The sequence below is a fragment of the Denticeps clupeoides genome, chromosome 10 (assembly GCF_900700375.1).
Source record: "Denticeps clupeoides chromosome 10, fDenClu1.1, whole genome shotgun sequence".
Lineage (NCBI taxonomy): Eukaryota > Metazoa > Chordata > Actinopteri > Clupeiformes > Denticipitidae > Denticeps > Denticeps clupeoides.
This window is the reverse complement of record NC_041716.1, coordinates 8325427-8342623: the sequence shown is the minus strand read 5'-3', so window position 1 is coordinate 8342623 and position 17197 is coordinate 8325427. Positions and strand designations below refer to the sequence as shown.

The following is a 17197-nucleotide window of genomic DNA, read 5'->3' as shown; positions in this document are numbered from 1 at the left end:
AGGTCTGCTTATTCCAGTCAGCTTTGCAATTCATACAGAGGCCTACAAATGTCCAGAAGGCTACAGTTTGTGTTTTTTTTATGAAAGTAAGTCAAGAAAAAAAGAACCATTTATGGAAATGGTATGTAAGACTGACTGTAATTACCTTTTTGTTTCAGAGTCTGTGAAAGTGAAGTGATTGTCATTGTGATACACGGTGACACAACAAAATGTGTCCTCTGCATTTAACCCATCACCCTTAGTGAGCAGTGGGCAGCCATGACAGGTGCCCGGGGAGCAGTGTGTGGGGACAGTGCTTTGCTCAGTGGCACCTCGGCGGACTGGGATTGGAACCTTCTGATTAACAGCTAGGCCACCACTGCCCATGAGTCTGGTTATGTTCATATACAATCCAGAATAAGCTTTGATCTAATGAATCTCCCTTTACATGACTGCATTTCTGGTAATTGCCTACACTATTGTGTTATATGGAATCATATGATAAATGCCAAAGGAACTGGGTACATCACCGTAAACAGTTTGGTTTTGTAAAAATGAAATTTTGTTCTCAGTTTTGCTTGCAAAAGGGAGGTATATTTGTTATTTTGAGAACCACCTCACTTCAAGCCCCACGCCACACGGATTTGCATGACAATTGACTACCATGCTCACATTCTTTTAAAGAAAGAAGGGATTATGTCACAGGCGGTCTATGCCAACAGACCATGTGCATTGTAGGAAAGTGGCCCTGTCACCGACTCGGTGTAGAGCATGTGTTTCCTGTCACTTACGGGATTGGTGATCTCATGAATCCCAAACCTTGCACCGCTGTGGCGTCATATGACAGACAGCGCTGTGGCCTGTAAACACTTCATCCTTTCAGCAGCCACGATGCATGTGTGAGAGACAGTGGGCAGACAACATGTGCGCATACACACACAACCGCTGGAGATGACAGACTACATACGTTTTTCCTGTCCATTATCTTGGATTCCTCAGATAGGAGTTTTTCTGCCGTGTCGTCAAACAGATTGCTTTTGGCCACAAACATGAGGTCATACGCTAAAGGAGTCAATACATAACTATGCAAGCAGGAAGATTTCCAAACACTCTTGGTAAAAGCACTGGATACAAAATTCGCTTGAAAGACGACGATCACTGACTGGCACTGGCTGGCACTGACTGGTAAAAAGGCAGACATTTCATCCAAAGCTGACCATTGATTGGCAGACCATTGATTGTGCAAAGTTTGTCTATGGTGGATGTACCTAAAAAGGTGGACAAGCACTCTTTTGGTGATATAATATTAGAAGATGGATGGTAGTAGCCTAGTGGGTAACACACTCGCCTATTAACCAGAACACCCAGGTTCATATCCCTCTTACTACCATTGTGTCCCTGAGCAAGACACTCAAACGTAAGTTGCTTCAGGGGGGGAATGTCCCTGTAACTACTGATTGTAAGTCACTTTGGATAAGGGCGTCCGATAAATGCTGTAAACGTAAATGTAAAAGATCTCCAGAATGTATTGGCCACCGGTAGTACCTGTTTCAAAAGGTAGATGGCAGTGTTGAATAAAAACAACCTCATCCCCTGGCGTCCATCATTCTTCTCCATCAGTTCTTCTATTTTGCGTGTCTTTAAATAGCAAAACCAAAATGGATCCACGTTTATTCACACGTGTTTCCAAAAAGATTATGGTGGAGCACATTCTCAATTTTTTTCGCTGTTTTGACTGAAGGAGCATCATTAATTTTGCGACTCTTAGTCAACTGCTGTGATGTGACCTGAGCTCTTTAACGCCTGTTCATCTCGATTACGGAAGCCAGAACCTGGGATCTTGACCCGACACCTTGTGGAAATTGAGAATTGAATGAGCAATTGAGTGCATAATGGCTCCATCAGGGCGGGAGAATTCTAAACTACAACAAATAAAGGAGGACATTTCGAGTGAAACATTGCATTTTATTGGCGCCAGGCTCAACAATCGCACCTTGAAAGATTGTCACCTTGCTGTCTTCTTTTCTTTCTCCTTCTTTTAAAGTCTCACTCTGTGCCTAACTTTCTGTCTCCCTCTGGTTGGCGTGGTGAGTCTCATGTCAGCCACACTCTCTTATCCTGAGGTGTGGAAGCCGGCAGAATCATTAGTGGAAATGACTGTCGGCACATTCCGCTGGATGATAAAACTGTCACGGGGGCTGCAGCACGACGCCTGCCTTCCCTTCCCATCAGTCCTTCCGCAGATCATGAGCTAATGCAGGGATCCTCACCACCCCCTACCACCTCCTCATATAGTACACCAGACCCTCAGACACTCACCGCTGCCGAAAGGGCTCCATGGAGACGCGCCGTGCGGCATGAATCACCCATTATGTCACGTCTCCTTAGCACGAGATGCTCATTGGGTAATTTCATTAACACTGCACCCAGGGATTTGATCATTTTTGGTTCCTCTTAGTTACTCTAACTGTCAGCACCAAGAATCTCACCTCCAATCATTCTCACTGGTTATACCTCTTACTTGAGGCATCTCAGGTCGGTCTGATCTTCCATCATCTTTTATTTTGCATGGATATGGTTCACTTGTTTTTTTCAAGGGGACAATTCTTTGGGTCATTAAACGTCTTGTCCCTCTATAGCGTATCTTGGGGCCAGGTCTTCTACAGCGGAGCTCTGGAAGCTGCGCTCCAAAACGTCTTCCCCCCAAACGAGGCAACGCGTCAAGCCACAAAGCAAAGCCTCTCTCCTGGATTCTGTATCGTCGCTGCATCTATCCTGTTCATGTCCAGACTCTAAATTCAAGCTTGACCGTTGAGACCTTTTGTGTCTAGCTGCGAATGCCGAGGCCAAAAAAAAAAGAAGAAGTAATTATATTTAATTGAAATTAAGTTTCAATGCGGGCAGCTTACGACTGGCTAAGGCCGATAGTCTAAATGAGTCCCACCGAAGAAAACTGAGTTGGTGGTAAGCCGCTAAAACCCAGTTTCCTTTGTTGACGCTGGCTTAAAAAGCAAAGCATGAGGGGCAGCTGGTTAAATCCCAACGCCCAGGAGAAAGACGGAACAGAGGTCCCAGCGGTCCCAGCGGTCTGAATGCGCGAATGTGCGCCTCGGTGCGAGGAGCTCGTGATTTTAATAATTCAGCTCATTGTTCCTTGAACATTAGTCCCTGCAGGAGGGTTTTTCTGCCTCGAGGTAAAGTCATAGATATCTGTCAGGGCTGTGGGCATGGTACCGGGTGGGTGAGCTAAAGACATTTTAATGACACCAAAGCAGCTCCTGAGGACAACAGATTTGGTGTGTTAAGAACCAGTAACTCCAGTGACTGCAGTCCTCTTGCATCTTATTGGCAAAACTGCTGTATACTATGATCACAGGATTTACGTATTTTAAAATCATTGGGAATCATTGGGAAATAAAAGCAACACTAATACATTATTCAAATATTGCCAGCATTACATTCATCTGAAGCTTTTTTTTTTTTTTATTTCAATGTTTTTTTTATTCTGGTTTATGCCATCTGTACCATGCCAAGGACAACTAAACTGTGTTTTTTTAAACCCCAAAACAAAAGGTTATGGAGCAGTGTGCATGAATACACATGAGGGTATGTTAGGAAACCTTTGAAGGCTTGACTATGACTTGCACAGAGTGAAATCAACAGAATATCTAATGCAGGGGTGGGCTTTCATGGAAACTGATATTTATGCTAAATAATATAATACATGAATAGTAAAACATTTAATTTACAACAAATTATTTAATGTCTGTTATACAACCTAATCTTTGAAAGATGATGTGATGTTGCTGGTGTGGTGTCAACAGGATTAGGACATGGCAGAATGCATGCAAAGGTGATGCACTTTAATACAATAATCAAAAGTATATAATATATATCTTTCACATGTTTCTGGTCCGTTCACCAACTTGCTGCGCTACAAAAGGAAAGTAAGGAAATAACAATAAAGCACAGCTGTTTTACAGATGCATGTCAAAAAAGTATTTTACATGCATTCCAGAAACCTTCTGATTTATTTAATTACAGAATACATGAACACATGTACACACACATACATTACAGAATACATGTGTGGCAATGTATTCGGAATTATCCCATCATAACAAAATATTTGAGTCCGATCCTGGACTGGTCAGTATTGCTGTGTAAACATTTTTAATGAAACTCCAGGTCCTGTGTGAAGAAAACCCTCCACATGCATGTATATTTAGGGGTATGACAAGTTTCTCAAACTATTTTCAGTGTTGTTCCATGCTTTATGCCATACAGTTATATACAAAATGTTTTTGTGTGGATGTTATGTTGATGCTGCGATCATGCATGGTACTTTTTGATGCTTTCCTTGCCAGCTGTAACTTGCTGTTGACCAAAAACTTGTTTAATGAAATTGCTAAAGTCTCTGTAACCCACGCCAATTCACAATTTATTGCTTTATTTGACATAATTGTTCCACCTGATATTGCATTGTGCTGGGTTGACAAGCATTGTCTCTAAATGTCATTCTGCCTTACTTACCTTGCTTTACAATCTTTATATGACAAACTCATTGCCAACTGAATGGTGTTGCCTAGCAACAATATAAACCGCTTGATAAGATGGTTAGAAATTTTTTGGTGATAACTTTCACAGCAGCTTTTCAGTTGTTTTAACTCCTGAACTAATGACTAATCAGATATACACCCAAATAACGTACAGTGTCTTGAAAGCATTCCATGACATTCCTCAGCTATAACCATGTCTCATGTCTGGCCATTAGAAAGATGTTAAAAGCACATAAAAAACAATAGTAAAAACATTTGTCTCCAGTTCAATGCCGTATTTCCCTGCATACACAAAACCATTTAATGGTAACACATGGATGCTTTTCACATAAAGGAACTGCATCGATTTGGAATAATGACAAACACCAGTATATGCAAAACAGAAACAACTTTTTGGACATGGTCACCATGGCAGTTCTGAACATGCATTTATATAGTTTGACATAAATAATGAGATGAGTTTAGACTTCTGCTGTAAAGGTGCTTCAATTTAGTCATCTCAACTAGAGGAAACTTCTCTTGGCAGCAGAAGAAAGGGTTTTGCATTCTTACACCAAGCAGAAATGACAGCAGGACTGGGTCATGAGGATAGAAGAGGCAGAGAGACGCAGACACTGGCAGGAGACAGCAGAAGGAAAATGAGAACATGTGAAATGAACCAAGCCTCGTATAATGATGTATATTCATCATTCATCATCTCCCAAATCTGTAAAAATGTTGATGAAATACATTCTTCATATGTTAAATAACCAATCCAAAATGAATTCTGTTAGACTGGACAAAGTCTTTTGGAGAATTGCTATTGTTCCATCAAATTTGATATAAAACATGCGATAAAACCAACAACAAATCTAAAATGCAAAATTATAAAAAAATAATTTCTAACAAAATCCCTTTGCAGTCTATAATCTATCACTGGTCATTTCCACAGTCCTATGCAAGGTTACTCTGTCCTCATTAGGCTTTAGGTAGCAATTAGTTTTCAGTGGCACAATGACAAAAAGTCACTGACACAGTCGAATGTGTAATCTAGTGCTAAGTCCCAAAACAAGACCGCATGACAATGTCTTGACAACAATGTCATGTTCTCTCCTTGTCTGCCGTCGGTGACCAAGAGTTAATAATAGCAGCAGCTGCGGCTAAATATACTGAGCACGATGCCGCAAAATGAACCTTATCTCTAAAAACGGAGGCGGGTCCATCGGAGAACCCTTCAGGAACCTACGGCGGGCTTGGCTCTCCGCTGACCCACTGGCCGTGAAATACCTTCAATGCCTGCATGTGTCTAGAGCAACTGTGAGATGTCAGCAACAACTACGGGTGTAGGCTGGAATGAACCTACTCACATTAACCAACTAGACGACTAGTAATCTTCATATTGGGTCAGATTTGACACTATTAATGCCATATGGCTTTAAGAAACCTCATGCACAAAGTCAGCACTACTTAAGGCCATATTTTTTCACCTCTTGCAAGTGCTTCACATTCAATATTAGAGGTGAGAAGTCAGTCTGTTTAATTTTGCTCCTCAATCATCGAACCCCCCCAAGGCGGCCTAGTTCAGAAGCACACCACTGTACACAAAAGCCCAGGGCACCATCTGCCCAGCCTGCCTTCTCCCCACGTACTGCTATATGACCTTTATAGTTTCTCCACACAGCGTCCAGAGGTCAGTGCTGCACTTATAATCATTTTTATTCAATATATGAGTGTCATAAAGCACAATGTTTGTTTAAATTCAAGAGCCAAAGAGAAGAAAAAAAAATTGAATTGGCGTTTGAGCTCCAAAAATATCCAACTGTCACTGATGGTTAAAAGTCAACCACCTGACAGAGTTTGCTGAATGCATGTTCAAACTGGTATTTTTAGCATCTTTAATGATTGTCAAAAAGAGCTCATGGGCATCCAGTATTAATCCAGAAGGCCCTTTTTTAAAAATAATAATCCCTTCCAACTAGGACTTCTGCTGCAAATACAACAACGTCATCATGACAGCGTTGCGAGTGCCACCAAGCAACGGCAGTGACATCTCAGGATCGGGGAAGGGTGACTAACGGCCGACCTGTTCCATCATCAGGTCTTGGATTCCATTGGACGAACACATGCACGCCCAATGCAGAGGCCTTACCCAAATCATAAGGTTGGCATCTCTATTGGGGTTAATCAGTTGGTTGTTTAGCCAATCGGAAGAGAGCATTCACCAGGACAGGGCATAATAAGATACATTACCCTGCAAGCGGTGCTGTCTGACCGGACTGCCCTTCAGTTAGCTGTATGACTTTCTGAGCAATTATCAACCAAAAGCTTACCGGCTATTAAGCACTGGCACAGTTACAGTCCACCCGAAAAACAAAAATGCCACTGGCGGCGGCTTAACAAAGGGTTGTGACAAGCCCACAGACCATCTTCATTTGGTATGGGGGAGCTGGCGCTGCGGATCGCACGAATGAGTGGGGCTTTTTGAGTTGAAGAAGCATAACTTGCCCCTCACCAGAAAAACCTCGTGGGGGCATTTCACTCAGCAAGAGGCAGGGAGAGAGAGAGAGAGAGAGAGAGAGAGAGAAAACGATTACAAATCTGGTACAGGGACCGGCGGCCATGTGGGATCAACTGATTAATTGTCGTTTAAGTGCTCTTTCTGACATCCAAAGTCAAGCAATTATCAGAGTTTGTCTGAGAACATCTGAACATTTTTTTTTACTCTTCATATCAATATTATTCATATGATTTGTATTCATATTCTATGAACGTTTGATGAATAACATTGAACAAGGCCCATCGAAACGGCCATCACTATTTGGGTGATGACGTTTTGCATACCCCCTACTCAGATTCGGACCTTCTGAGACGTCACACAAGGGCAATATTATGGTGTCACACGAATAAATTATGTTTGTTCTCAGCCCCAGTGGACCCTCTCATTAAAAATCTCAATTAGCAATTAGCCTCCAAATCACTGTGAACTCTGCTCCATGGAGGCAACTGCTGCTCATTGAGTTATGGAGGCTGGAAAATCAGCACGTGACAGTGTGTTGGCCATGGCGATAAAAAACATTGCTTTCAGAGCCACATTCACGTACTCTGAACGTGTATTCTGAAACTATACGTGTTATGAATGGGCTGTGGAACATTCTAGACGACTGTTCACTGCAGCGGCAGACCAGGCATACTAGACTCATTTAGCTGGGGTCATTGAACTAAATTCAGAAAATGAAACTAAACAAATCCACCAAAATTGCCTAATGCTGTACAACACAGAATTGCTGGACTTGTTTGCATAGATGGTTAAAGTCCTTAACCGAACTTGATATTCCAAAATAATTAAGACCTCTGTGAAAACCGCAGTCGAGCTCATTTTTTTATATTGCGCGTGGCTTTTGCGGATCACACTCATTTCAGGACAGCCCGAGGACTCAACAGCCATCACTGGGCGCGAAGCACAATCCCCTCTCACATGATCAGGTTTCCACATCACAGGAAGCAGATGCATGCAGAGCTGGTCACACCTTCTCGTTCAATGTGTTTTCTTTATTTTCATGACCATTTACGTTGGTAGATTCTCACTGAAGGCATCAAAACTATGAATGAACACATGTGGAGTTATGTACTTAACAAAAAAAGGTGAAAGAACTGAAAACATGTTTTATATTCTAGTTTCTTTGCTCTGATTACTGCTTTGCACTCTTGGCATTCTCTTGATGAGCTTCAAGAGGTCGTCACCTGAAATGCTTTTCCAACAGTCTTGAAGGAGTTCCCAGAGGTGTTTAGCACTTGTTGACCCCTTTGCGCTGCGGTCCAGCTCACCCCAAACCATCTGGATTGGGTTCAGGTCCGGTGACTGTGGAGGCCAGGTCTCCACTTTTTGTTAAGTACATAACTCCACATGTGTTCATTCATAGTTTTGATGCCTTCAGTGAGAATCTACCAACGTAAATGGTCATGAAAATAAAGACAACACGTTGAATGAGAAGGTGTGTCCAAACTTTTGGCCTGTACTGTATATCCTGCATGTTTTGTGTTTTCCCTGGTAATTTATTCCATTTTATTCTATGTTCACTCGCTGTTTTACACCGCATATTGTTCTGTGTTGTATAGCTTTAGAGACTCCCATGTCTGGAACTGAACTGCTCAGAACAATGTGCCAAAGTGCCCAGAACAATTTCAGTGCCAGTTCAGGCGGATGTTCAAGTCAGTGCTTGATGTAAAGCCCTCCGGAGTCACGAATCATTAGGTCTGAAGTAGGCAGCAGCCAGATCCCTCCGGGTCGCCGGTTTAATACCTGGGCCATCGAGGCAGAGCCCTCGGCCAAACGAAGACGAATCTTCCTGATTCGCTCTCCGCGTCGTGAGTCAGGGTCGCCGGCGCGTATAAAGGGCGCACCTGGCGACGGCCACCCGTCACACGGCTCGTCACCATGGTCGCAAGCATCTCCCTCCTGTGCGTCTCCTCGCTCCTGCTGCTGAACGTCGCCGCGGCCAAACCCGTCACCAACCTCCAGGTAACGTCCGCCGGCCGGCCGGCCGGGCGGGGACGCGCGACGGTCCCCTCCTGAGCTCGTGTCGTGTCGCCCCTTGTGTCCCGACAGAGCCTGGAGCGGCTGCTGCTGGAGGACATGACCGGGGAGCGGAGCCCGGAGGCGGCCGAGTCCCGGGAGGACGGCGGCTTCGCGCGGCTCCTCGGCGACATCCTGACGACGTCCAAGCGCTCCTGGAGCCGCTTCAAGAAAGGCGGGTTGCGGAGCTGCTTCGGCGTCCGGCTGGAAAGAATCGGTTCTTTTAGCGGCCTGGGATGCTGAGCAGGTACGTTCGAGGACGTTCCGTCTTAAAAATTCGACTTTTTTGGTTTTCTTGCAGTAATAAAGTGCGCGGGAAACGATCGCTTTTCTTGCAGGTTTGAACCGGGGTTCTGCGCGCACCCCTTTACTTGAAGTCTCCGGGCAGGATGCAGGACGGATCCACGCTCCCTGGAAGTTTACAGTGGCAATTTAGCTTCTTAGAGCCCCTTTTCCTTTTTGGAAACGACTGGGCTTAGACATTTAAATATATCTATATTTTTTACGTTCAGATTAAGTTGCTTTTTTTTTTTTTTTTTTACAGTTGTACTGTTATTTATTTTGTTGTTGAGACTTGTGGAAATGGCGACTAATGACTGCATCGAAATAAATATTTTGCATAATAAACGTACGTTGTGGAGCTCGTTCCTTCGAAGCCCAGTTCCAAACGAATGAGAGTGGTTTCATTCTTAGATGCGGTGCATCCCAGATGTTCTCCTGCTTGCAGTAAAAGACCTCCTAGTCAGAACCTGGCCAGCTGGTCCTGCTAGATGCGACGTTTTATCAAAGTCATCATCATGAAGCCCATTTCACTGCATGTCTGGGAAACATCTCTTCACGTTGGAGAGTTTGGAGGTGAAGAACAGCACACAGCACTCAAAGTCACTAAACCACCAATCAGAATTCCACATTTTCTAATCATTTATGAGGAGCCACGGTTCAAAAACTAAGTCAAAAGGGCAGCGAACAGGCAGTAAATGTGGATCCATCGCATAATGAAGGGGTTTCAGAAATGCACCTAAACCATCTGTATAATAATTCAGGTCCACATTGGATCCTTTCATATGTCATATAATGATCTGTGTTATGAATCACATAAAAAACAAGGCCGTTGCATTTCAAAAGAAGGCTCAGAAAGTTTTTTTGAAATGAGTAACATGTAAAGCAACGTTGGCTTTGACTATCTGAGAGCCCCATGAGTGGAGATAGAGGAGAAACGCAACAACGGAATATGTGTGAAGCTTTATAAGGCATTTGATTGGCAGTCAGTGTCGTGAGGCGAGTGTCACCGAGATTCTGGAATGAATTGTAAGGTCGGTCACAGCATGACGCAACGCCATCATGTGTCTAAAGATTCTCAGACAGTGACGAACCGTGGCCATATTCATAGCTGTCAAGAACGCACTTGGTTTGGGTCCTGGTGGTAGAACAATGCTGCTGGAACCACCACCTTCATCTTCTCTGTGATTGAACAACTCAGACTGAAGTAGAGCGAATTGCATTTCTAATACAGAAAGGAGAACAGCCTAGTGGCAAAGACACTTGCCTATGAACCAGAAGACACCCAGAAGACTACCATTGTGTCCCTGAGCAAGACACTTAACCCTGAGTGTCTCCCAGGGGACTGTCCCTGTCCCTATGATTCCAAGTCGCTCTGGGTAAGGGCGTCTGATGACTGCTGTAAATGTAAAAGAAGAATGAACGAATGAATGTGGAACACAGGGCACTATTCAGTTCATTATTATTCACACGGACCGTCCATCCGTCCATAAATCCATCAATCTATGGACAGGAGACAGTGGACACTCTGTCACTTCCTGTCAATTAGCCTAAAAGCAGCATCTCCAAAGGAACCACACACGCCTACAGTGAATTCGTGAAATATGGTCACTAATTCAGTGACTTGGTTTGCCCTATTATGGGAATCTGCGGTGCACAGGGGACACGTGGCGACGGAGTTTGTCTTTCTGCAAACACACACGAACACACACACACACACACACACGCCAGAAGTGAAGAGTCCACGCCCCCTTCCAGTAAACTTCACCCTTTTTACAGTAAGGCCCCGACAGAGAGATGGCGCTGCGTGGGGGTGGGACGGGGGTGTCACGGGTCTCCGATGGGCCTTATCTCCCGAAACCGACCTTTATAAGGACGCATTTCCGACCGGCCGGTTTATCGCGGCGAGGTGCGAGAATGCAAAGGCGAATTCCGCGCACAACTCCCGCGAGTATAAAAGGCGCCGGTCTCACGAATCCGAGTTATGGACCCGAGAAAACCCCCAGTGCACTCCTTCCTCGCAAAAAGAAGAGGAAAAATGCTGCTTCTCAACATTCCCCTCGCTTGCCTGCTGTCCTTCTTCATCCTGCGCCCGTCCGGCGCGCACCCCCTCCAAAGCCAGGACTTGACCCCTGAAGACATGGACGTCTTAAAGGTCATTTTTAGGGACTATAAGGTTTTTTTTGTGTGTGTGTGTGTGTGTGTGTGTGTGTGTGTGCGTGTGTGCGTGTGGGTTAAACTGCTGCCTCCCTCCCTCCCTCCATCCATCCACAGCTTCTCCTCCAGCGCCTGGAAGAATCCGCGTCCCCCGCAGACAGGGCCGACGCAGGCCGGCCGGAGGACCCGGACCTGGCTGTCCTGTCCGCCCGGGACCTGAAGACGGCGCGGGGCAACTCGGCTCCGAAGAGAAGCGGCTCCGGCTGTTTCGGGAGACGGATCGACCGGATCGGGTCCACGACTTCTCTGGGGTGCAACACGGTCAGCCGGTCCAGTAAGTGCGGCGTGAACCAGCCCTCACGGTCTCGAAAGAAATGCCAGATGTCTGAGAATCTCACCGTTTCTTTTCTCATATATTCCAGGTTGAGAAGAAAACGAAGTCTTATGGAATCTACGCCGTTAGGAATTTTAATTAATTCGAAAAATGTACCCTTATTTATGCATATTTATTTCGATATTTATTGAAGTTTGTCCAGTAATTGTTCTACATTCTAACATATAGAAATAGATGTAATTGTCGCTGTAATGATTATGACAAGGCATTGAATAAAAGTTTACAATTCATTTCATAAAAGATTCTGTTCTTCATCCAGTGACGCTGTGCACTTCAATAAAATAAAAAAAAAAAACATGACGCACGTCTGTTACCATATTGCTCTCTCTCTCTCTCTCTCTCTCTCTCTCACACACACACACACACACACACACATATATATCACATACATACACATATCTTACATCACACACATGCACACATATACATCACATATATAAACCTACTTTCCATATGAAGCATTTCAGCACCATGGACAGCAGCCAATCAGATGGGAGGGAATTGCAGGGCACTGATCCCTGCTGGGCCTACAGAGGAAGCCCGTCTCTGCCCACTTCAAAAATTCCTAAACCTTTCGACATATCCGCAAGGAAACTTGTTTTCTGTCTCATCTGTTGGCGAGAATTCATAATTACTTATGAATTTACAACATACACTGCATGCCTTTGCAGTGTTTTATGTCATTATTTAATATGGTTTAAGATTCAAGAAACCATATGAGAGACCACAAATGTTCAAGAGGATGTTCAAATAGTCCATAAAATATCAAATGGTGACGAGTGTGACTATATATTCCCCATCACAGCCATAGCTGTTAATAATGAATGACTGGACGCTGCAGTCCACTCCAAAAGGAAAATTCAAACAGATAATGGAATAAGAGACACGAATCACATATATTCTAACCCTGTCCTTTTTACAATCACCTGTTAATACTGTCTGTCTAGTCTATAATAGTTCATCTGAAACGGACAGTGGTGTCAAATTACTTCTTATAAGCCTCATATAACCAGTGAAAACCAACGGGAACACTGGTATTGCTTTAAAATAACATGGCCCTTTTATACATTAAACTTACTTATGCAGATGTGTTAAAAGGGTTTTATGTGTAAAAATATAAAAAAAAACACAACCCACACAATTTCTGATCATTTTGATAATGTTTTATTGTTATTATATTTTTTCTTCAAAAGGCACGTTGTAAACTTATATGCTATACACATGAAGTGGATGTGTTCTTCTTATATGTACTTATTACAGATGTAAGAAAAAAGCTGTCATTACATATCAATTCACTTCTATGAACTGATCAAACTTATGACAATGTACACAACCGATGAAGAAAGCCTTTCTCAGTTTTGTGAACTATAAATACACTCACATGATTGTAAGCTACTGTGGTATATTTAGTTTAGGAAGATAGCAGTTTAGCTCTTCGCAGGTCCAAGGCCGGCAAGTATGCGGGGCATCCATGCCAACGGATGGGTGGATCACAGGGCCCTCCTCAAGACCACTCCTGAGGTCACCTGGCCACTGTTTGTGTACGGGTCACCACGGCACAGCATCGCGTGCCTCACCGCGGGCCACTTAAAAAGGAAATCTTCCAGTGGGCTTATCAGGGAGAGGCGTTGGAATGCACTTCAGACAATTACTCGGGTGATGAGCCCAGGACAGGCGACTGTCCCTGGTGCAACTATAAAAGTGACGGACTGCCAGAGGTCCTGCCCAGAGGGCTGAGGCGCTAAAGAAACCAAGCCGGACGCTCACCGAGCCACAGAGAACTTCAAAATGGTCCAAGCGGTCGTTTTATCAGGACTACTAATGCTGCTCTGCCAACAGGTGCTGGTGATGGCCCATTTTCTCAACAGACCGTATTCTGCCAACAGCCTGACCAAGCTAAAGGTAGGTGAAATCTGACTTTTTTTTTTTTTTTTTTAAAAGAACATTTCTGGGTTTTAGGTTCAGGCCAGGAACACCACTGAGAAAAAAAAAAGTGGAAAAGTGCGGAGGGGAAACCCTTCTTCTATTGTAAACCCTTCTTCAAATATTAGACTTCAGCTTGTTACTGGGTTCTTACATCCCACAATGAAATTCTGAGTAGTGCTTCTGTGTATATAAAAATTTTATATTTTATAAAATTATGTCTATAAAAGATTACTCAGATTGACTAAACACAATGAGAATATTCTTATATTTGTTAACAATATATTAGTTTAGCTTTAGACAATATATATTTAGCCTATTTCACCCACCCAACTAAAGTAGAATATAAATTGTGTTTGTTTAATTATTTAATATTTTAACCATTTATATTTGTCAAGAATCAGTTGTAATAAATGTACACACGTGTCTACTGCGGAGATCAGGTTTTACTTCAGCAGCTGGAGGAGAACCTGGCAGCGTCAGATTATGAGGAGGCAAACCCAGATGCAGACGCCAGCCCGGCGGGTGCGGCCTGGGACAGGGACATCCAGAGGACCCAGACAGAGGACGTTAACCCCCAGGAGGCCCTCCAAGCCCAGAAGAACCGGCTGCTGGACCTCCTCATGACCACCAGGAGCAAAGGTTTCTCCTCTTGTTTTGGGGGGAGACTAGACAGAATCGGCTCTTCCAGCAACTTGGGCTGCAACACCAATAAAGGTGCATCTAAAATGAATTAGAACTACACCGCACTAGCATTACGCCAGCAATTATTGTTTTAAATTGTTTTATATATAGTTATATATTAAATAGTGAGAGGTACTGGCATTAATAATTTTTCCCCCTTCTATTCAGGTTAAGAAGTCTACTGGAATCCCGATGGAACTGTGTTTTGTAAATTCCGCTCTACTGGATTATTATATATTTTTTCCTCCATAACAAAAGTTCTACTTTTACAACCATAGGATTATGTAATATGTAGACACAATATATGTCAGACTGTGTATGAGTCTTAAATTAGAGGTCACTGTAACCACCCAGTCTACCTGTATGTAAAGCAAATACAAATTTGTCACCTCTGGATGTGAACTTTTGCAGGACTCAACTTAACTAACACAGATGGGCTGTGCTCCCGTGGCTCATTAACACTGCTGTTAGCCCTGCTATTGTCAACACCTGCACTGGATGAAGCTCCATTAAAGGCCTCTAGACTCATTAAAGCCTCGAATCCCATTACTCTGCAAAGAGCCCCGTCATGGCGGCCGAACCCGTCTCATTACCAAAACACCTGATGCTCCTCAGGTATAGTTACCTCATCAAATTCTAGCGCGCTGTCACACACGTCACAGAGGGCTCCCTGGGCTGTGAACAGGCCAGCAACACCGTGAGAAGCCTACAATTACTCTGGGCAGACGACCCCAGACGTTCCAAATGAATGCTGCAGAGAACGGAGGAGACCTGCCATCTGCTCCCACTTCACACTTACCTGCTCCAACGCTCTCCTGACTGCAGCAAGGCACCAGGATCCTGGTGCAGTCATCTTTCAACACATCTCCCATAATGCCGGTTCAAGGGCCATTCCGGGATGTCAAATAATAATTGTCTGATGGCTGATACTATAGTCTTTTTTTTATTCGTTTATTTTCTAATTGTTGCGGTTGTAGACAAAAAAATGGTCTCCATAATAGCAGCTGTCCATTCCAGACTGCAACTGACCAACACATTTAGCCGTCACTAAATCAAAGCTAAATAGTTTTACAAAGGCTTTGCCAAATTATGTTAATAAAGTGCTTTAGGAACAATAATAATACTGGTTATATTGCCAATGAAAGTAGCTCTAACACGCTAAAGACACCTGGATGTGACAGGAGGCTGATGCATTCACAGGGAATTCATATTATAAATGTTTTAAATAGGTATCACTTTTCTTAACACAGATTGAGGTTAACTGGCTACCCAGCAAATCACTGTAGGGTTCATAAAAAAAAAAAAAAAAAAAAAAAGTCCAACAAGGGTTCTATTCATCCACTTTTTACCCCAACAAGCAAATTTCCAGGTTATTGAGTAGATGACCAGAAGTAATCAGGACCTCGTGTTGCCTTCAAATTCTTGTCACAATACATAGCTTCCAAATCAGAACCTGTGACACGTTGGTACATTTTAAATTAAAGGGTGCATTCAATCCCCCGCCTAAAATGGCTCCACCGAAAACACCTTTAGTTAATACCAAAGGCACCTTCGGAGCCTGGGGAAAAATACACAGTGGCTCTGGTCTCAGTGGATGAAGCGCAAAGCTGAACGGATCGCGTTCTGCGGAAAGTCACGGCTGCTTCCCGCCATCCCGTTCCGGTGCCACACACGCGTCTGCTCACGCTTCTCCTCTTCAATTACGGCCCGACAGTTCTCCACGACAGCTACCTGCGCGGAGGCGGCACGCCACGTCCACGCTCGTTACCGGAAAACCGGCCACGCGACTCCAAGGGGCTTTGACGGCTGTCGCATTATGAACCGTGGCGGTGCGACGATGGGCCTGGGAGGTGACCGTCAAAAATCTATACCACGCACAGGTGGTGGCGCCCATGGAGATAAAGGAGAGGAGGGAGGAAAGCCGAAGAAAAGCCCAGAGCAAACTTTAATTACACGTGGCCTTAATCCGATGGACACAATTCATGACAAATATTGCCACTGAGACAGAGGAAATCCACAAAGGATTAATAGAAAATGATTGCAAGTGTACCAGTTATGACAGAGAGGATGAGGCTCTTGACAAATTCAATCAAACACAATCAAATTATTGGAAGGGGTGGTTCTCAGATAAAGGCAACGCTGCATGGGTTGGAGTTGTAACCCCGTAGTTAATCACACACTTAAACTAGTTAAAACAGGGAAGTTAGTGGAGAAGTTTCCACAGGAAGTCCCTCTGCTCTGTGGAAAGTGCACATTACTGGCATGTTTCTCACAGCAGTGGAAAGATTGTGCTGTGCTCCCTATCAGTCACATCACAATGCATGAGCAGTCAGCACCATGCAGACCCACAGCAGAAATCACACACAGGGAAATAAACACACACACACACACTGTAACACACTGAAATAAAAAGGAAAAAAATGTTAAGTGAGCAAATCATCAGGGTTTTAAGTCAGCATGCAAACACATGAAAACTTAGTCGTCCTACTTTAAGATCACTGCATCTTTTCGAGGCTCAAATAACCTGGCTGGTCCTGTTATGGCCCCCAACTCCCACATTGGACCTGTTGAAAGTGCTTTTCCAACAGGTCTCTCCATAAAGAAGCTCCACATAAAGGAGCTGAAGAAAGCAGGGTTGACTTCAGCAATGACCCCAATTCATCCATTCAT

The 17197-nt window shown here is 43.9% G+C and overlaps 3 protein-coding genes across 3 annotated transcripts; all 3 read left to right on the top strand.

The window, feature by feature from the left end:
- The first annotated feature begins 8892 nt into the window (after positions 1-8892).
- Positions 8893-9541, top strand: nppal (natriuretic peptide A-like). The gene is made up of 3 exons (XM_028994652.1): positions 8893-9036; positions 9124-9337; positions 9429-9541. The coding sequence occupies exons 1-2, from the start codon at positions 8953-8955 to the stop codon at positions 9331-9333; spliced, it is 294 nt and encodes a 97-aa protein (XP_028850485.1). The 5' UTR covers positions 8893-8952; the 3' UTR covers positions 9334-9337; positions 9429-9541.
- A 1749-nt stretch (positions 9542-11290) lies between these two features.
- nppb (natriuretic peptide B) lies at positions 11291-11953 on the top strand. The gene is made up of 3 exons (XM_028993390.1): positions 11291-11524; positions 11644-11860; positions 11949-11953. Exons 1-3 carry the CDS (start codon positions 11354-11356, stop codon positions 11951-11953), a joined length of 393 nt encoding a protein of 130 aa, XP_028849223.1. The 5' UTR covers positions 11291-11353.
- A 1711-nt stretch (positions 11954-13664) lies between these two features.
- nppa (natriuretic peptide A) lies at positions 13665-14580 on the top strand. Its single transcript, XM_028993382.1, has 2 exons — positions 13665-13822; positions 14287-14580. Exons 1-2 carry the CDS (start codon positions 13709-13711, stop codon positions 14578-14580), a joined length of 408 nt encoding a protein of 135 aa, XP_028849215.1. The 5' UTR covers positions 13665-13708.
- Positions 14581-17197: the final 2617 nt, after the last annotated feature.

Bases quoted from the DNA above. Each gene is read 5' to 3' on its own strand.
- nppb (XM_028993390.1), top strand. From the start codon at position 11,354: ATGGACCCGAGAAAACCCCCAGTGCACTCCTTCCTCGCAAAAAGAAGA. The intron at 11,525-11,643 runs GTCATTTTTAGG...ATCCATCCACAG, and splicing joins AAGACATGGACGTCTTAAAG to CTTCTCCTCCAGCGCCTGGA.
- nppal (XM_028994652.1), top strand. From the start codon at position 8,953: ATGGTCGCAAGCATCTCCCTCCTGTGCGTCTCCTCGCTCCTGCTGCTG. The intron at 9,037-9,123 runs GTAACGTCCGCC...GTGTCCCGACAG, and splicing joins AACCCGTCACCAACCTCCAG to AGCCTGGAGCGGCTGCTGCT.
- nppa (XM_028993382.1), top strand. From the start codon at position 13,709: ATGGTCCAAGCGGTCGTTTTATCAGGACTACTAATGCTGCTCTGCCAA. The intron at 13,823-14,286 runs GTAGGTGAAATC...TGCGGAGATCAG, and splicing joins ACAGCCTGACCAAGCTAAAG to GTTTTACTTCAGCAGCTGGA.